We start from the raw sequence: 21,955 nt of genomic DNA on the forward strand, positions 1-21,955 counted from the left end.
TACTAGGCTGCCTCAACAGTAGGTATCAGCTGAGAAGTTAGGTTCCTCAGGCTTCGGTAGTTTTGGCATATCAAGATCCTTGTTCTTTTGAGCACCTCTCCATGTGTTTGCAGCGAATCTGGAAGCCAATATGGTGACCCCAAGGTTCAGTTTTGCCTGAGAAGGATTTAAACTATCTGAAAAGGGGGCCCTGTCCTCTTGCTCAAGTCCAGTAGCCTCTCCCTCATTCAACGCAAAGGATTCCGACATTGTGAGATTATTTTCCATCATCCTTCTTTTGTGCCGACGCAAAGTAGCCTGTATGAGGCAGGCTGCCCATGTCCTCCAATGATGTGAATGATATCGGAATGTATGCCGCAGCTCTTGCTATGGAGGCGTCTAAATTGGTTGGCAACGAACTTGAGATCTTCTGCTCTCAATGCAAAAGCTTCAACTTCATTTAGAGCCCTGACTGTTCTCGTTGAAGATGGTAAGTTGGGGGATGATTTTGGATGCAAAGCCCATGCAAGTAGCTTCTCTCCACAAAAATCCCCAGGTTTCAGCATGATAGAATTAAAGAAACCAGTCCTGCCTCCATTGGTAGTGGAACTCTCCAGTCTGCCTCTAATAATAAATCACATTTCTGCCGCAGGATCACCCTCACTCTCCAGTCTGCCTCTAATAATAAATCACAGTTCTTGAAAACACCTGTACTATCTGCCCAGGCCTCGCGATCAACGTTATTAAAATAATCACAATCCAGATAATAGAGCAAGCTTTTGACAGGACTATTTTCCTTTCTGCATTTCGATTTCAAGCATAACGTATACCTATCGATTAATAGCAAATACCATGCTGTCCCTAAAACCTGCATTAGAAAAGAAAAGTGATGATGATGATCGAAGTCATAGCATTGAAAAACCAAGAGAGTGCAACATCAACAGAAGAAAAAAGCAAACATACATTGCTGGCCAACATGTATAGCAGCAGATTATATGCAGCCCCAGCACAAGCTGTCCTGGTAACCGCTCCTGTTGCTTTAATAATTTCCGAGCTCAATGGACATATGATGTAAAATCTGGGGACATATTGCAGCAGAACAATCAAAGCAAGGGCATTGTTCTTATGATCAGTTCGCGAGCTTCTTGTGCTGGTATAACGAACCAGATGACAATCTGCAGTAAATTGTGATTTCCTTTTTTTATAAGTTGAGATTAGGGAACAAATGCAACATTATCAGATAGTACAGAAGTGGAGCAAAAGCATGTCTGACTTCCTAATGTTTTCAAATGTCGGAATGTATTTCAAAAACAAGCAAGCCATAATGCCTACAGATATATGTCATAAGAGAGGAGCCAAATTTGTTCCCTTCATACAAAGTTGTCTATGGTTTTCAGGCATATTGATTTGGATCTAGACTTCTAATATTTTTTGGTGGACTAGGTGGCTGCCTTAAACTTCCATTAGAAGAAGAAGATAAAAGGCGAAATTGAGTTCATTAGTTATCATGGAGGTGTAACTAGTTCTTGATGATTTTTATATTTCTCATCATTTTCATCAAAAAGCGGTAGAAAAGCATACTTCTCACCATCATGTACCTTCCAATCCCATGCTTTATTCTTCATCAAATTCAACATCCCTAATCACCATCTTTTCTTCATATGTGTTGTAAAGCTTGTATCATTTCGATTTTTGATCATCGCCTATAAAGATCATCATTTTGCTCTTGTCATCTAGCTTGGTACTTATTTGATCATCTACATGCATATACCCAATGCTTTTAAAATATCTTCAAGTGAGTAGCACTTGACTTTCTTCCATTCTATTCTTATTATGAAGTCATGTCATTTAAACCTTTCTAGGACACCTATTTGACAAGTAGACAACACAATCTACAGCTTCATCCCAAAACTCCTTTGGCATCTTCTTGTTATGAGCATATTTCTCATCATGTTGAGGATGCTTCTATTCTTTCTCTCCATCATGCCATTTTGTTATGGTGATCTAGGCATTGTTAGGAGTCTCTTTATACAATGATATTCACAAAACTCATTAAACTCATTTGAAAAAAATCCACCCATCTTATTTGTCTTAGGTGATTCTATAGAATAACTATTTTCTTTTTCAACTAATGCCTTAAACTTCTTAAAACAATTAAATACATTAGACTTTTCTTTTAAGAAGTCTACATATGTTCTTATACTATAATCATTAATAAAAAGTAAAAAATATAGATTTTTATAAAATGAGCATAGTTGAATAGGATCACATACGTTTCCATGTATCTCTTGTAGGGGTTGATTTGCTCTTGATGTAGACTCCTTTGGACAACTCTTGCGGAATCGTTTGCCCACTAAACATCCTTCACACAACTGATTTAGATGTATAATATATGGTAAACCCTTTAACATCTCCTTTCGTGTCATCATCTTCAAGTTATCAAAGTTTACATGTCTAAATATCATATGTCAAAGCCAAGTCTTATCTTTCACACTTGTTTTTTAGCATTTAGGTACATCTATCTATGTGTTTAGCAAAAACATTCTATTATTTGTCATGGTTACTTTTGCAGTTATAGCTCCTTGAGTATCAAGTAATGTCAAAATATGATCTTTCATCTTAATTTCATAACCCTTCTCCAATAATTGTCTCAAACTTCATATATTGCTTTTCACTGTTAGGATATAATAAACATCACCAATAAATTAACAACTGTTATTTTTCAATTTAATAAAAATTATACATTCTCCTTTGATGGAAACCTTTGAATGATCTACGTAGGTGACATTTCCCTTAATTGATTCATCGAACTCTATAAACATGTATTTATCTCTACACATGTAATTGTTGGCACCATTGTCTCGATACATGTTTTCTTTGGCTTGTATTTGTTCATCATAGACTAGTAATAGGGTGACTTGTTTCTCCTCTTTTACTACAAGATTGACATTATCTTCAACCCTTCTGGTTGGATTCCAACAATCCCTGGTATAATGACATATCTTTTCACAAATGTAACATTTAACTCTTTTTTTTTGTCAAGCCTAGGTTCAGAATGCCACTATCAGTGGAATTGGTTGACTAATTTGCTTCATTTAATCGATAGATTAACCTGTTCAAACTGCCTTAGCCTTCTCTTATAAATCTGCTTTTTCCACCTATTCCTCTACCTTGACCATATCCTCTACCTCCTTGGGTATATCCAGAACCACATTTCCTCTATTTTGAATAGTATTTTGAAAAGATTACTTGTGCACCCATGTTTTATTTAATATCATTGATTATTTCTTCATGGGCTTGTAGTTTACCCATAAGTCCTTGAATTGTCAAAAAGTATATATTTGCGATTCTTCAATAGTGATCACCATATAATGAAACTTCTTTTGCAAAGAGCGTATAATTTTTTCTACCACACGTGTTTCCTCAATTTTCTCCTCATATCTCTTCATTTGATTGCATATGGCCAATACTTTAGCAAAGTAATTTGAAATACTCTCTGATTAAAGCATATGAAGCTTTCCAAAATCACCTCGTAACGTTTTTAGACGTACCTTTTTGACATTGTCAACTCCTTGGTTTGATTGTTGCAAAACTTCTAATTCTTGTTTGGCGGTGGTTGCATTAGCCACCATCTCAAAAGTGACATCATCTAGACATTGATGGATGATTGTGAGTTCTTATTGATTCTTTCTTCAAGCCTTTTGCATGACCTTTTTTTGGTCTGAAATCAACGTTATTTTTTCTATAGGCTTCTCAAAGCCTATTTCAACTATTTCTCACACATCTTAAGAACCTAGCCAAGCTTTCACATGAATACACTAAACTTCATAATTGTCCTTTTGTCAAACGAGGACATTGAAGTGTGAAATTTGTATTGGCCATGTCAAATAATAATAATAAAAAAAAAGGTTTTGATACCATTTATTTGAAAAAAATTAGTGTGGTAGGAGTTTATGGACAACAATGTAATAAGAAAAACTAAAGAACAAGAAGAAAGTTTAAGAGAAAGGAATGTTTCATTAAGTGTTTTCTTTTCTGTACATATTTTCTCTCTATTACACTTATGTTCTATGCTTCTGATTACAAGGCAATTTATAGGCCTAAAGTCCTAGATAATCAATTAATTGAACTAATCAAAGAAAAACCTATTCTGAACAGGAAAAATGATTATGTCGACTTAATCGATCGACTAATTCATTTGATTTAACCAGTCAACTGATTCCCAACTGGTAGATCGGTTTCTTTGTTTTTCAGGAAAAAAAAACCAAAATCTAATTTACTTTCAATAGTGTTTCAAATCTCCCTGTAACTAGAAGGGGTATGACTTGATCTCAAATTGCATCAGGTTCATTTGTCATTTCAATTGTCATTTGGTGACTCAATCCTACTTTTGCTATTAATTTTCTATTCTCTATTTTTTCAAATGCTCTTCCTCTACTTTTTCCATGTCTACTTGGTTTACAAAAAAGAACATCAGAGACAAAGTAACCCACTTTATAAAGGATTTAATAACCAAAAACGATGATTTACCTCTCATAATTCCAATAGCCAATAGGAGCAACTAGTGAAATCCACTCTTATTCTCTCTCTTCAACATTGATATGGAACTATGAAATTATCTTCAATTCTTATTAAACTTTTCCAAATCATTAATCTCCATTCATGAGAAAAAGAAAAGAAAAACCTTTTAAACATAAAGTTTTAAAGTGAGGACAAATATATATATATATATATAGAGCTAAAACATAAAACAACAATGAAGTAGAAAAACAAGAGAGAAAAAACAGTGCAACTATAACCAGTTGAAAGGTTTTGTGAGCAACAACAATACTCAAGTCTTTCCACCTTGCCCCCATTGTAAGAAAACCAATCATCCAAAAAAAAACATTTATTGGTAGAGGTCAGATGCAAGATGTCAGAAAGTGTGATCAGTTAGGCCATATGTAAAAGATATGCAATACTCAACAACAACAAGGTGAAGCCAAAGCTGCTGAGGATTTAAACAAAGAGGAGCAAATATTTGTGACATCATATTTTGCCACTAACAACTCCATTGAAAGTTGGCTCATAGATAGTGGTTGCACAAATTACATGACCTTTGATTAAAAGCTTTTTAAAGAGCTTGATAAAACTGTTGTTTCTAAAATAAGGATTGGAAATGGAGCATGAATTGTAGTAAAGGGCAAATGAACAATAGCAATTATATTTCTAAAATTAATTTATGATGTTTTATATGTTCTTGAAATTAATCAAAACATGTTCAGTGTCACTCAGTTGCTTGAAAAAGGCTATAAAAAGTGCTATTTGAAAGAAAAAGAAATATGTGATTAAAGATGCAACAGACAAAAAAGTGTTAAGAGTCTAAATGAAAGGAAATGGCTTTGCTTTGGATTTATAGGGAAAAAAAAGAGTTGCAATACACAAAAAAAGAAAACAATCCAGTGCTTTAGCATAAGAGAATGGGGTATTTCCATCATCTTGCTTTACACTTCATGAAGAAGAACAAACTGGTTAAAATCTTGCCTAAATTAGAGGAGGAGCTTTGACACGATCAAAAGATTGATGTCTTATCCCAAGTGCAAGAGTGTCGAAGTAATAAATAACCCGGCAAGATCGGGGTCGAACCATAGGGAGATGAACTATATAAATTACAAATAATATATATATTTAATAAAACAAAGAGTTTGTGAGAATTTTATAGGATATTGATGTAAAGATTAAACAAGGATAAAACAATTGTCAAGGTTAAAGGATCCACTAATGGTATTTCAAATAAGTATAGTATAAACTCTTTTTATTACTCAACTGGAAACCACATACAAAGAAGGTTCCAATCGGATTATAAATTGTTAACATGATTACATTAGTTATCTTATTCGAATAATGTTAATACTTGTAAATGTTATCAGGTATTCATGATGTTAATTTATGTTAACAACAAATCAGGTTCCTTTCATAACACAGGTGTCGGTTATACCATACAGTTGGTTATGAAAAGATCAAGTATTTGTTGTACCAAGGGTTATACAATATAAATCTAGATTAACCATTTAACAAGCAAAGTATTAAGAGTGAATAAGATAACAAATACAAAACATGTTAGTATCAAACATTAAAGTCCATGTTAAGTTTACACTATACTTATTCTTACACCATTAGTGTAACCTTTTCACCTTGATATAATAAACTTAACTAAACATAATGAAGAAGAGAAACAAAAATAAACAACATAAGAACATAAGTATAGTAAAGGAAATAAAAGGCATAAACAAGAGATTAAGGAAAATATAACATGAAATAAAACTTAAACATTACAAAAATATATATATATATATATAAAAAGCATGATCTTGATCTGAAAACCAAGATGCCTAAATGCATGGTAAATGCCTCCTTTTATAGGCCAAAATTCAGAACTATTGATTTGATGACTAATTGTTGAGTGGGTGACCACATCTTGACTTGGTGACAATCCTTATCTTCTTGTCTGAACAAAATGTCATTGCTAACATCAGAATTTGAACAAATAGTCTTCATAAAAGTTCTGGGAAATTGTCTCAGCTTTCCAACAAAATAAGAATCGGCATATTTGGACTTCTAAAACTCAAGATATGGTCTGAACACTGAACAGTGTCAGGGCTGCAGGACCGATTTTGACTTCTCCGTTGTTGCTACCATTTGAACTCAAAAATGACACTTTTAAATCTTGGACTCTTCATGAAAGTTTTAGGCCTATGTCTTAGCTTTTCATACATATAAACCAGACCTAAATCTAAGTTCTACAAATCCAGTTATAATCCAATAATCAAATGATGTTCCAGTTTGGACTGAACCAGCATCTCTTTTCTAAGCTTAGCCCTCTCTTTATCTTCTCAATTTCAGTAGTTAAACTCATCAATCAATCCTTTGATTTATGTGATAAGCCTGCATTTAAGATGAACATTTACCATAAATTAAAGGTATCTTATATTATTAGACATGTTATTATAAAATATGCTCTAGTTAAGGAGTTATTGATACTTCAAGTGCAAAATGATGAAATAAAATCTTGATAAAAATACACTTTTAAGTACTAATGAAGCTTCTTATATGTGCTGCTTGTCAATACGGTAAACTATCAAGCTTTTCTTTTCAACAAAACAAGGCTTATGGAGCCACACTGAAGCTGCAATTAATACACGCAGATGTTGGGGGACCTATGAACACATCATCACTAAATCGCAATAAGTTTTATATTTCTTTAATTGATGATTGATTATATAAGAATATGCTAGATTTATTTTATGAAGCTTTAATCTAAGGTTACTGACATCTCAGGGGAGTTTATAGCTTGGGTTGAAAGTTAAAGTGTATATAAAATGCAAGTTATAGGGTCTAACAATGGAACTGAATACTTCTCTGGAAAATTTAACAAGTTTTATGAAGTTCTAGGCATTGAACACCAATTGACTGCACCTTACACTCCTTAGCAAAATGGTGTTGTGGAGAGGAAAAATAGGACAATAATGGAGATGAAAAACTATTTGATTCATGATAAAGGGTTGCCAAAGAAATTTTAGGTTGAGGTAGTAACACTATAGTATTTCTATTCAACAGGTTGTCAAAGAAAGCATTGCAAAAAAAAAAAAACCCCATTTGAAGCATGATATAACTACAAACCAAAGTTTTTTAATCTGAAAACATTTACTTGTGTGTGTTTCTCTTACATTCCACATATTAAGAGAGATAAATTGGACAAGAAAGCAGAATTTGAGATATTTGTAGGCTATAACACAAATTCAAAAGCCTACAAGATCTACTTGCCATAAACCAATAAAATAATTATCAACAAAGATGTTAAATTCTTAGAGTCAGATAGCTGGCGTTGGGAAAAATGACATGAAGCTTAAATATTAGAAAAAGAATGAGGATATGGATGATGAACCTATGAGAGGAACTAGATCACTCTTTGATATTTATCAGAGTTGTAATGAATAATAGAGCCTATATGATATAATAAAGTCGTAACAAATCAGAAATGGATAGCTGCAATGAAGGTGGAGCTAAAAATAATTAAAAAGTACCAGACATGGGAATTGGTGGATAGACCTAAACACAAGAAAGTTATAAGAGTCAAGTGGGTTTATAGGACCAATCTAAATCTTGATGGTTCTGTAAAAAAAATAGAGGCAAGGCTCGTTGTCAAGGGATATACACAAATATTTGGGGTAGATTTTTCAACCAATTAATGAAAAATCCAAGCTTTGCCATTTTTATCAACACTTGACAATTAAGGAAACTTACATCACAAGCTTTTCCTTCTTCAACTCCATGAGCAAGAAAGAAGAAAAATCTGAATATATTTTTATTGTTTTCTAAAACACTAGCAAACCCATAAAAGCTTTTGTTGTACAGTAATAAATCTGAATTCCTGAATCTAAAAAGAGAATGCTAGTTGGAGATTGGTGGGTGATAGATTTGGTTTAGTGGTTGGTTTTGTCCAAAAAAACACTTGTTGGCCTGCTTCAAGCAAGAATCCCATAACATTTATTGCAAAAGGAACAATAACCATGTCCATTATACTTTCATTATTTGAGCAAATTGCCATGGTGTGTGCTGGAAAATTTTGAGCAGGGGAGAAAGGAGGGAATTTTTTTTTTACGGATATTTTTATATGTGTTCTTAAAAATCATTTAGAAAAGAATTTAATAGTACAAGATAACCCCAAAATTTAAAGATTATCAAAGAAGGCCCAATCAGTTGAAGAATCCTTTCACAACACCTTGTAAGAGAAACATGTTGTATTCTATATACATAGAAACTAAAACAGACTAAGTTATTGAAACCCTCGTAAAGATTTATTCACATAGCGAAACACAAAGTACATACCATATTATCTGATTTATTCTGTCTATTTAAACAATTTCAATCTACAAACATATTTATTGACCAAAAAAGCCAATATGACAAAGAAAAGGCCAAGCCTTTACTGAAGTAAAGGTTCTAAACAAAAGAAATAAGAAAAGAAAATTAATTTGAAAACTATGAAAGAGACACCAACCTTCTTGCAAACATATGAGAACCAATACAATGAAAATAAAAGAAACATAAAAGCAAAAACCTGGAGAAAAAAGGTAAGATGATTAATAGTCAATGTCTTGTATAGAAAAGAAACCTTCAAAATTGATCAACAAAAATAATTTTTTTTAGTACCAGGAAGATCCCAACGAAGAGAGATATTAGAACTTATCCAGTTCAAACCGAACCCAAAACCCTCAAAATCTTTGTCTAGGACCTTTTATAATCTCATCCAATTCCTTTCCATTAGAAAAGATACATAGATAAACACAGCTAAGTACAACAGTGCAGCTCGATTTCCTCTCTTTGTCATTCTACACTACAGAATTGCTCGAGGTAGCAAAGGAGTTTCCTTGTAGAAGTAGGGCAGTACTAAGGCAACCATTCTATTGCCAAGATGCTTCTTCAATTAAGATATATAAAACACAGGGTGGATGGCAGCTGAAGGAGGTGGATCAATTCTATATGCATAAATCACTGACAATAGTAGCTGGTAACCATGCAACTTATAGACTTAGTCCATATAGGTTTTAGCCACAGTAGCAACAATATAGGGATGCATCAAGGCAACAAAGTGTGCATATTTACTGAATCTATCCTCTACTATTAGGATCACTTCCTTCCCTTTAAGTGCTTAAAGCCCTAGTAATTTTTGAAAAATGACATAGTTAGGATAAAATTTTAGGGGAATGACACTATTTGAAAAGATATTGGGAAAATGACATAATTTAATAAAACAGTTAGTTATTCAGAATCACGGTCTTGAAATGAATCGTGTTTTTAATATAAACTACGATTTAGAATGATAGTTTTAATAAAAATGACTATTTAGAATAGAAGTTACATAATACAACCATGATTCTGAATCGTGATTATAATGCATATATAATCACCCCTCTATTTTTCATAGTTGTTACTTATTCAAAAGAAAAAAACTCTAAAAACCAAAAAAATCACCATAAAAACAACTTTTAATCACCCAAAACAGTCTTTAATCCTCTACTAAGACATCAAAATCATCTTCCCCTCCTCTCCACGAATCTTTCTACTGTTTTTTTTTTTTTTTACAAACCAAATGCCCAAGCTTGTGTTAACAACCTCCTCGCCATGACAACTAGTGGAACCACCACCTAGCCATAAAAAAACTCAAGGAAAAAAAAGTCGTATTGTCTCTTAGTTTTATGGGTTTCATTATTGAATTGAGAATTTTGAGTTTTGATTTATAATTATTGGTGTTGTGTTTGATAATTGGGTATTTTGTTGATGTTGAGATAATTTTAGGTTTTGAGTGTTGCAATTATGTATTTTTAATACAATTGATGTTATTTATGGAATCAATTAGGTTTGAATTAGAGAAATTAAGGTTTAAATTGATTATTGAGATACTTGTTGTATTTAATAATATTGTTTAAATTGAGATAAAGTTTGTTTTGATTGATGCAATTAGGTAGTTTTTCAATCAATTGATGTTATTAATAAAGTTATGGTCAAAATCATACCAACTAGAGTTTGTGTTGGATTTTGGTAAAAATTATCGTAATTGGAGATTTTGTTCAATTGAGATCATTTAGGTTTTAATTGATGCAATTCAATATGTTTCCATTGATATTATTAAGGTCAAAGTAATAGCAATTAGGGTTTGCACTGAAATAATTACATTGTTGTTGTTGAATTTTTTTTATATTGAAAAATATTGAGAAATGATTGCATATCATCTTCTTGGTAAATGATGAGAAATAATTGATTGTGTTGATTATGGTAAATGATGAGAACTAATTGCATTGTTGATGCTAAAAATCTTTTATATTGAAAAATATTGGGAAATAGTTATATAGGTTGATGTTAGTAAATGATGAGAAATAACTACATTGTTGAAGTTTAAAAAACATTTACATTGATAACAGTTAGGAAATAATTACATAGGTTGATGCTATTAAATCATGAAAACTAATTGCATTATTGATGTTGAAATTTTTTGATATTAGAAAATATTGGGAAATAATTGCATTGGTTGTTGTTGTTGGTAAATGAAGAAAAATAATTGCATTGTTGATGTTTCAATAGATTGTATGGGATCTTTATTTAGAAGATGATATATTAGTTGCTCATGTTATATGCACATTGCTCATAAACTTATAGATAACAGTTGTCCCACTTAAATTTTTTTAGCTTGTCGATATGTATTGCTCAGACCGTGTAATGAGACAATTTAACTTTAAGTAACACATCCTATATGACATACATGCGAGCGATTAGTTGCATTCATTAGTCGTTTAGGTAAGCACATTGATTATAATTGGATGATGCACCATCTTCAATATATATCGATATGGGATGCACAAAGAAATTTTATTTTTAGAAAGGTGTATCCTGTAATTTTCGAGAAGTAATACATGGGCTAATACCTGAGTATATTATAACAAATATTATAACATGCTGAATCATTATACCAAACTCATCGCAGGTTTCTCTATGCGAGGAGATGGATTATGAGCCACATGCATGTCGAATTTAAAATGTTGTAAGTATTTGTTACTTTTTATGGATTTGGTCAAAACCGTTGCACTTTATTTATGAATTAATGATTTGTATTTGCTTAATATTAGGTTGGATAGTTGTTACATGATGGTTGATGTGTTGCGGCTGATCTTTGTGATCTCGATGATGATAATGATGGACTTACTTGTTATTATGCATCTTTTTGGTACAAGACATGCAATATACTTGACCTATTAGGAGAGACATTGAGTCTGAAAGATGTTATCTCTAAGGATGAGACCACACAGACAGGTGAAAGTCATGCTATTGTGAAATTAGCTCATGCACTTGTTGTCGCAGAAGACATAAATAGGCCCGGATGTATTATTATATTGTTATTTTTTTAGTTATGAGTTATTTTTATTATTATTACTTTCATAATATTATTTTAGTTAATTATCATGTTGATTTTAATATTGGCTTACATATTATGCATTTTCATCTTATTTTAAATAAACATGATTTAAAATCATTAATTTATAGGTGAACATGTGAACATCGTGAACAGATTGTTTAAAATTTCAAATCAACCATTTATAGGTTAAAGATGCAAATTGTTATGTTTCATTATTGATATTATCAATTATCTTTATAATTAATAAATAAAATCAATTTTAAAAATAACATATATTAATTTGGTATTATAATTAATAATTGGGATTATAATTAATAAATAAAAATGATGTTAAAATATTGCACCCTCAATTATAGGTATTAATAATTTATGGTTTGGTTTGGGCTTGGGTTGTGGTTGTTTCGACTTTGTTTTATGTAAAATTTTAGGTTGTGTTTAGGGTAAAATCATGTTGTGATAACATAACAACTATTCACATTAATGTTTGTGTATAAAACTAATGTTATTGTTATTAGCTGTTGTTTAATATAAACATTAATAATAATAGTGGTTGTTTAATAAAACCCTTATTTTTATTTGTGGTTTTATTAATAAAACCACAAATTAGAGTTTTATTAGGGTTGAATGAAAATATATTTATTTTCTCTTTTTTTTTTTTTTATCTCGTGTCATTATGAAATCTTTTACCAAACTGTGTTGATTTAGTATATAACCTAACTGGAAGGCAGCATAGGCAGGAAGAGGCATTAGGACTCTTTCTTCTTTTACGGGTCGAGCACACCCTTCTTCTCGGTCAGGTGGCGTTCCTCTTCTTCCAGTTCCAGTCGCATCTTCGGACGCATTCCTTAAGGTCGAGCCAGTCATTCCTGCTCCTTGGTAAAAGACCCAAAGCCCCGCTGCAAGACTAGTCAACGAAACAAAGCCAAAACCAATGAGAAGAAAGACTCATCAGAAGAAACGAAAAAAGTAAAAATGATTATTCAAGTTATAACTTTAATTACTAATACATTTTTATTCATGGAAAGCCAGAAATAATTTCTCAGCTCAGTCCCGGCGAAGCCTACAGAAACAGTTGTGCTAGAAAGAAAGCTGGAAAAAGGGTGTCAGCTTAATTTCGTAGCTTCATAAATTTTGGAAGATTTTCTTTCCTTCCAATCTTGCAGGTTTGCTATATCCATCTCTCTCGTTGATTGTGTAAGCTTTATCTCTGTGCGTTATGTGGCGGAATCAGCCGCCCACTTTCTTTTGGTTTTCGAATCCATTCATTTATCCGAGAGAGATAACCTAAAAGGTGATTTGCAGTGTTTCAACTAGTTTTTAAAAATTTTAATTTTTTAATTTTAAATTAATTTTTTAATGTTTTTAAATTGTTTTAATGTGATGGTGTTAAAATAAATTTAAAAAAATAAAAATATTATTTTGTTATATTTACAATTAAAAAACACTTTAAAAAGAAATTGTTATATCATTATCTCAAAACACCCTCGAAAACTCATCATGCAAAGTGCAAGGCATATTAAATTGATATTTATAATTGATTGAGTATATCTTTTTGAGTTTTTTAGGATTCTAGTAATGAAAAGAATTTGATAAAACAATATTGTGCAAAAAATATTTAGAAAATAGTATAATTTAGAGTCGTAGATGATATCCGCGATTGTCACAAGAACTCTCAAATTGAAAAATTGTTGGATACAAGATTCAATAAAAAAAAATAGAGAAAAGAAAGAAAAAAATCCCAGAGACACACGAAACTTCTATGAAGATACCATTAGTATCGTTGAAAAGATCTTGACAAGACGAATCCAACAATATCAAAGAAGGTCACCAATGATGATTGGAGTGAGTCACACAAACAACTCAAAAGTGAGTGAGCATTGATACATTTTGACAACTGTTATAGCCTACTTCGTTCATTGTTTGTGATATTTTTGTGTCATTGGATTCGTCTTGTTGAGATTTTTTCAGCAGTATCAGTGAAGATGTCGTCATTGAAGTTTCGATATGCCTCAGATGTCATTTTCTTTGTCTCTCTCCTCTCTACTCCAACATCTTTTTCCTTTCTTTTATTGAATTTTGTGTCTAATAATTTTTTTATTTGAGTTTTTTTTATTTGTTTCTCTCTACTCTAGCCTTTTTTTCCTTTTTATTTTTTTATTGAATTTTGTGTCAAATAATTTTTTAATTTTAAAGTCACACAAGTGTCATATGCAACTCTCTAAACTATATTATTTTTCTAAATATTTTTTGCACTATTATTTTATCATTTAATCTTTTTCTTGTTATATAATAGAGTTACATCTATCAAAAAAATAAAGTTGGATTAGAAAACATGCTGTCATGAGATGAAATTTGGCCTCAAAATGAGGAAAGAACATGAATCTGTCATCTTGTAAATTTCAGCTAGTGAATTTTTAGATTATGGATGACTGGTTACGGAGGGAACATGTGGTTGTAAAAGAAAAGAAAAAAAAACCTATCTGCTATACAAGCCTTGCTGTATCATTTGAGTAAGCCCTAAACCAACACCTCTCCCCCCTCCTAACATGGATGAGATAATGAAGCAATTCCAGAGCCTCCAAACTCATGGCCTTGATTTCCTATTTATCTGTTTTCCTATGGTCATTTTAGACATCTTCATCTTCAAGAGTATGTGCATACTTTGACCCTACTGATGCTGTAGCAAGGCCTTGAAGCAACTTGATGACCTCAGGCGTATCATCAAGATAGTATTTAGCCTTGCTTGGCTTAAGACCAACAGTGCAGGCAAACACTTCTGCAATGGGTGGTATTGATGGATTGTCAACAAGTCTTGCAATGCTCTCAAACATGTCCTCATCGGACCTATCATCCCCGATGCAGAACAGGAAATCCGGTGACTTGCCCTGACTTCGCATGGTTGAAATAAGGTTTTCTACAACTATACCTTTGCTTACTCCCTGAAATTCACCAAGAAAGATAGGTCAAGAACAAATAACCCTACTTCTGCAGATTTATAGGTGAAGTCAAGAATCATAACCCAACTTCCCATTTTTGAAACAACCAAATCCTACGCAACATTAATTAGCAGTGCACATGCCTCTTGAATTACAAAAGGCATGAAAAAATAGAAAGACAAAACCAACAATAACTTCTTTCATTTTGCAAGAGACATAGTATCATGTTGTATCACTGGACAAACTGCAGTTATACCAAAATAACCACAGCCCATATAATTTCACGTTCATAAAGCAAATTTGTTTCCTCATTTGGACTTCAATGTGCAATGTAATTCAGAAATTATCTTGATGGACCTTAAACACATCTTTCCGTCCTTTTTTCAGAACATCAAACCACCAGTGGCTGCACATAACTACCCAGTTGAAAACAGTTCAATATGTTTCATACCTGTGGTTTCACCTCAACAATCTGCTGGCCTCTTCTAACCACCACAGGCTCGTTAGCAAGGACACTCTCCAAGTGATCAAGAAGCTCTTTAGCCTGGCAGCTGCCGAAATCAGGGTCTGCGTCTTGATGGTGCCACACCAGTGCGCTTTCTTTTGGCTCTATGAAAGACCCATCGGTTGTCTCTGTATAACGCTCCATGACAGGTTGTACGATCTTTTTCCAATCACAATCCATTGCCACCGAGCAAGTCTCCCATGGAGAATTCTTTGTCCACCTAAAGCAGAGTAAACAAGGTTATCAAGGGCTAAAATAGAAAGCACCAAATCCATGCATCACATAAGCTAATGAAATGTGCAAGACAGTACCTGGTAAAGTAACCATGCTCGGCTGATATACCCAATGTCTCACATGGGGAGAACCACTTGCTTAGAGGATCCCTTCCTCTGCCACTCACAATGAAAACAACGTTTTTGGGATCACTGCATAAGCAATTCAGGATTGAAATAACTTCACTTCTGGGTGTTTTGTCAACAGCACACTGTGGCATCATAGTGCCATCATAGTCTAAAAGGATTAAGCGGCTGTTTGTATTGTTATAGGCAGCAACAACTCTTTCAGTCGTGAGCATCCTAAAATTTGTTCCCACAGCAGCAACTCTGAAATTCAAACCAAACCCAACATTGTAATACCTCTTGAGATAATGATCTTTGCAAGCCCTCTCAAGGTCCAGATCAAAACTCCTCGCCCAAAAAGCAACATCGTGAGAGCTAATGTACTTATAGTGCTTCTCGTGGCGCAAATGTTTCTCTTCATCCTTCATATGGATACCCGCATACATGGCATCGGCCACAGCACCTACGTCCCAAGGATTAACACGACGTGCCCCACTGAGAGACGGTGAGCATCCAATGAATTCTGACACAATTAGGAAACTTTTCCTTGGATACGATTCATCAATCCCCAATGCCTTGTCTAAAACAGGGCTGCCTTGCCTACAAACAGTGTATTTGTATGAAACCAAATTCATCCCATCCCTTAAAGCATTAACCACACAACATTCAGATATCGCATAGTATGCTGCTTTCTCTAGAGTGCTAACTGGACCATTAATGAAAACAATTGGCTGATAACCTTCGTAACCATACTTTTGATTGATCTGTTGAGCAATAAGAGTAGTCTCTTTTTGGACTTCTTGCACATCCTTACCCTGACTCCTAGCCGGATTAGCAATCTGGACTAATACCACTTTCCCTATCAGTTCCGGACGCATTTCCAAAAGTCTCCCCATCGCTGAGAACTTCGAGCTAATACCTTTAAGCAAATCCAAATCATCCACACCAACCATTACAATTTTCCCTTCAAATTTCTCCTTCAATTGTTTGGCCAAAGTGGCTGTCTGCTCCATATTCAAAACCGACTCAAGCTGTCCCATATGAATTCCCATATGTAAGATCTTGATACTGATAGTCTTACCACAGTAATCCAGGCCAATGTAACCCCTTTTGCACTGATAATCAATACCCAACATCTTGCTACAACAAGACAAGAAATGCCTAGCATAATCAAAAGTATGAAACCCGATAAGATCACAATTCAAAAGAGACCTCAAAATCTCCTCCCTGACAGGTATAGTCGTGTATATCTCAGATGATGGGAACGGACTATGCAAGAAGAAGCCAAGTTTAACTCTGTTAAACCTCTTCCTCAAGAAAGCAGGCAGCACCATAAGATGATAATCATGCACCCAAACAGAATCCTCATGATGCCTCAAAATCTCAGTAACCTTGTTTGCAAATAACCTATTAGCTACTATATACCCCTCCCAAAGCGACCTATCAAAACGTACACCACCACGACTAGGAGACAAAGGCAACATATAATGAAACAAAGGCCATAAATAGTGCTTACAGAAGCCATGATAATACTTGTTCTTCTGATCATCAGTCAAGAAAACAGGAACACATCTAAACATAGAAAACAACAACCGCGCAACCTCATCCTGATCTTTCGTTTCAACATCAACCTTCAACAACCCCACGTACCAAACTTCTGAATTTGCAGGAAATCCATCTTTAAACTGCAAAACAAGACTCTCTTTATCAAGTTCAAAAGACCAACCTTTTGTTTCTTCATTACGGTGCCCTCTTATCGGTAGCTGATTGGCCACCATGATTCGGCGCGGCTTGGACACGACAGGACTGGTTACGCCTTCATCATCATGCTCACCAACCTCGATTTCCGAGAGAGCTCCCAGCACATTCATGATACGAGGGATTCGGTCCACGACACGAAAATCGTTGACCGAAATCATATCCAAATTGTCCTTGCAAGACTGTGTTATCATAATTCCCAGTTTTTTTAAAAAAATCTTAAATCAAGAAACCAAACAAATTAAATCAAAGAAAAAGGACGAGAAGATATACTATTTCTTTTGAAGCTGATTAACAATGAAGGGAGAAGGGAGAAGGGGCATTTATATAAAAAAACAAAGAGAGAAGATATACAATGGCTGATTTATTTCCATTATCGTGAGAGAGAGAGAGAGAGAGAGAGAGAGAGAGCGGGGAAAGAAAATATATTAGGAAGGAAGGAAGGAAGGGCGGATAAGAACGAAAGAGAGGCCGACTTGAAGCAGAAGTAGTATTTATATGTGTATAATTAATTGATGACTGGATTTGGACGGTCGAGATTATACTTTGAGGTTGGCATCGGCATTGCGTGGGGTCTACGCACTACTGTTCAGTTACTCTTTGGCTCTGTATGTTACTGGATTGGGCAATAAATATAAAGAGGCCACGTTATTTAATCGTGACATGTGTATATTTATATTTATAGTTAGGTAAAATCTTGAGATATGATCTTCTTTTTATATGTAATTAATATTTCTAGCATCACCTTTTCTTATTTTCCCTCCTCTGAATCTCCAGACAGCATTGTATTCTCTTTTTTAAAAAAAATAAAAAAACAAAATTTGTTTAAAAAGAGAAATATTTGTCAAAGTAAGGAAATAAAGAGGAAGACACGTGTGTGGTTAAGCTTTATATAGGCTTACTCGGTCAGAAACTGTGAACTAGTAGGGAGCAGATAGGCGTCTACGGCCTCTACACGGTTGGCACGTGTAGAGATAGCAACTTATAACGCTGACAAATTATCTTGGATAGACATTAACACCCTGTGTGTGTGTGTGTGTGTGATGATATTTTCTCCAGTAAATTCACTTTTGTAGCAAGTGCTGTTCGTTCCGAACAGTGTCTCTAAAAATTTTAAAAAGAATTTTATCTAAGATTAAATCTTTTATATTTTAAATTTTTTTAATGTATTAATATAAAAAAATAAAAAATCATATAATATATTGTTTTTGAGTCTTTAGGAGCTAAAACATAGTTTACTCGATGAAATATCTCTGCAAAGATGTGCGAAAGAGAGGATGTGATTTTGAGGAGATCGGCACGCGGAGTTCTCACAAAAGAAACGTGGCGTGTGCGGGTGGTCTAAAAAGTCCAAGAAAAATCTAATCCAAAAGAGCACCCAAAAGTCACGGATGCCTCCCTTCATTTCCTTAACAGTATCAACGGCTGTTAATGCTCCCAGGTCGCGCATTGCTCGACGCGTCTGCCGTACATTCATAGCTTTATCTCGTCTTAGATTAATATAAAAACATCTGTCTTTTTATTTATTTTTAAACAATTAGGTATCATATAATATAATCAGTCTTCATACGTGAAGATTATCCGTTTATCATCTTAATTAGTTGGATGTCGCAATCTTTTTTAATATTTAGTCATTGGATAGAAATATACAAAGGCATTAGACCGGTCCTAATTCTACTTGTATTGTTGGGATTTATTGTTGAGTAAAGAAAAGAAGACTTTTTTTTTTTCTGAAAAAGAAGAACACGGTTGATCTTATGCGTTGACATGATCAAATGTAATTTGTATGTGATTGGAATAAATGAATAGGTTGTGGTTGTATGACCAAAAAAAATTAATAACGGATAAGGTCATTGTTGCTTAAAGAAAAAGAAAAAGATGAGAGATTTGTTATTTAAGTAGGAGAAATCATAGCCTTGAAACATGACCTGGCCTGGCGGGTCGACTCAGGACCCGGCCGACCTGAGACTGGAACCGGGACGGGTTGAAGAAAAAATAAGAGAGGAAAAACCCAGTGTGACTTGGTTGACTCGACAAGACCCGGTCAAAAACCCGATTGCAACCTGTTGACTTTTGTTTTTTATTTTACTAAAACGACGTCGTTTTGATTTAAAAAAAAAAAGAATTGACCCGGGCGACTCGATGATCCGGTCAAAACCCGGAACCCGAGCCTTAAACTGAAGCAGCCACCAGGCCGGGTCTGAAAACTATGGGAGAAACATATAAGATATTTATTTTGTTTAAAAAGAGTATATATATTTTTATTATTATTAATTTTAGATACACAGCAATTAATCTAAAGAAGAAAGTAGAAAAGGTTGTTAAAGGAAGAAGGAATACTACTAATGGGTCTTTTTAATAATAAAATAATAATTACTTTTTAAACTATTTTTTACCTGATAATTTATTAAAATATATTTTTTATATATATAAATATATTAAAATAAAAATATAATTTCAAATAAAAAAATATGTTTTATAAAATACCATTTAAAACAATAACTACAGGAAATATCAACAGTCAGGCATCCTTTCCTTGCGTTTTACATGCTTTTCTTCCGAAAAAACTAATTCTAAAATTTGTCTAGTCTAGACACAAGAATGGTACAAAGCTAGGAAATGGAATCGATGACGTGGATGAGTCTATAAGCCTACGTGGCATCTCAGGGGTAGACCCTGACCGTTTGTGTCAGGATCACTACCTTTCCAAAGTTTATCTAGGAACGATGTCTCTCATGGGGGGCCCACTCCTCAGCCACGTGGGATCATGAATTGTGGGACCACGTTATCTACAAAGACTACAGAGAAAGAGAGAGAGATGGCGGGGTTTTTTTATTTTATTTTTATCAAAACGTGAACGTGGGCGGCATCTTGTCTTTGAGGTTTGGTGTATCTGCGCTTGAGAAAGCACCCACTACACGATTTCTTTCTTCTTTTTTTTTTTCCTTCCCAGAAAAAAAAAAAGATATAATTTTGTTGCATAAATTTGTGTTGCGTGCTTTGGATATTATTAGTTTTTTCCGAGGGGTGACACGTAGCCATGTTAATAATTTACTTTTATTTAATCTTTTAATTTCTCAATTAAATAAAATATATTCTTTAATCAAAATTCACTTTTTTTATTTATGTATTTCTCTTTCTCAATGATAATATGTATCAGAAGCAAAGTTTTAAAAAAGCAATTATCATACTTTAAAAAACTTAATAAATAATGAAAAAAAATCATAATGAAAAAAAAATTATAATTAAAAAATCAAAATATATATTTTATTTTAATTCAATATTTATAAAAAAAATTTTAAAAAAGTATTCACACTATTATTGAAAAACAGTAATTTTACTAGATAATTTTTTTAAATATAATCTTAATAATTTTATTTCAAGAAAGTTATATTTAAAAAAACAATTAATTAAAATAAATAATGGACTAATAATTAGACTTTTTTATTATTTTTTCAGATTTATATAGAATTTTTTTTCTAGTTTGTTTAGAATTTATTTTTTAGTATAAATAGAGTTATTTAGCTTTTATTTTAGGAAACTACTCGAAGATAAAATATATAATAATAAAATTTTGAAATAGAATTTCTATGTAATCTCTATTCAGCATAATTTTGCATTCTTGTTCTTATCATTTTTTCTTGTATTGTTTTGTTTGTATTAGTTATTATCAGAACCCAACAATCCCATGTTATTTGTTTGTGATGTGCTGCAAATATTTTTTTTTTGTGTGCTGTAAATTTTAGGTGATAATCGTCTACTTAATGCTAGAATAATCATGGCTTGAAGAGGTCTCAGAACATAACATATTTTTGAAAAGTGATTTTTAAAAATTATTTTTATATTATTTTTATATTTATTTATGATTAAAAAATTTAATTAATGAAAAGTATTTTTCAATCGAGTAAAAATTTAGTTTGGTTTTTAGAAAAATATTTTCTTTTTATTTTTGGTTGTAATATACTTTTCAGAATGTGTAAATAAAAATGAAGTTAAAATTTTAAAGTATTATTAAAAGCAAAATTTTTTAAATCGGTGTCTAAGTGATTCTTCATTATTTTATCATGTTTTTTTTTTTAGATTATCAAGTAAATTTATGAACAATTCAGTATTTTGATATATATAAATATTATTTAAAAAAAGAAGATAATTGGAGTGCGCAATGTGGGGTGTTTATCACCAAAATAAAAGTAACGGGGGTAGTGTTACATTTATTATTAATTTTATAAATAGACTGCATTACCCCTTTATTATATATATATATATATATATATATATATGAAGTAGCTTGTTTTTTCTGAATCAAACTTGATTGAGATATTACTTAAAATATCAAATTAATTCATATATATAAATTGAATTTCTCAAAATTTCAAGTGCCCAGTTATGTTTCTTAATTAAAACAAATATTTTAAAAACACGAAAAAAAAATACTCCTGAACAAGAAAAAAGTTTAGTATGATTAAGACTTATCTTTTTAAAAAATAAA

At 32.7% G+C, this 21,955-nt stretch overlaps 1 protein-coding gene and 1 pseudogene across 1 annotated transcript; both read right to left on the reverse strand.

The window, feature by feature from the left end:
* Positions 1-12: 12 nt before the first annotated feature.
* LOC18100555 (cyclic nucleotide-gated ion channel 17-like) lies at positions 13-3,611 on the reverse strand (annotated as a pseudogene).
* Positions 3,612-14,312: 10,701 nt separating this feature from the next.
* Positions 14,313-17,925, reverse strand: LOC7465995 (probable alpha,alpha-trehalose-phosphate synthase [UDP-forming] 11). Its single transcript, XM_002308402.4, has 3 exons — positions 15,682-17,925; positions 15,317-15,590; positions 14,313-14,868 (listed from the first exon to the last, which is right to left on the reverse strand). The coding sequence occupies exons 1-3, from the start codon at positions 17,658-17,660 to the stop codon at positions 14,557-14,559; spliced, it is 2,565 nt and encodes an 854-aa protein (XP_002308438.1). The 5' UTR covers positions 17,661-17,925; the 3' UTR covers positions 14,313-14,556.
* Positions 17,926-21,955: the final 4,030 nt, after the last annotated feature.

The sequence above is a fragment of the Populus trichocarpa genome, chromosome 6, assembly GCF_000002775.5.
Source record: "Populus trichocarpa isolate Nisqually-1 chromosome 6, P.trichocarpa_v4.1, whole genome shotgun sequence".
In the NCBI taxonomy this organism is placed as follows: Eukaryota; Viridiplantae; Streptophyta; class Magnoliopsida; order Malpighiales; family Salicaceae; genus Populus; species Populus trichocarpa.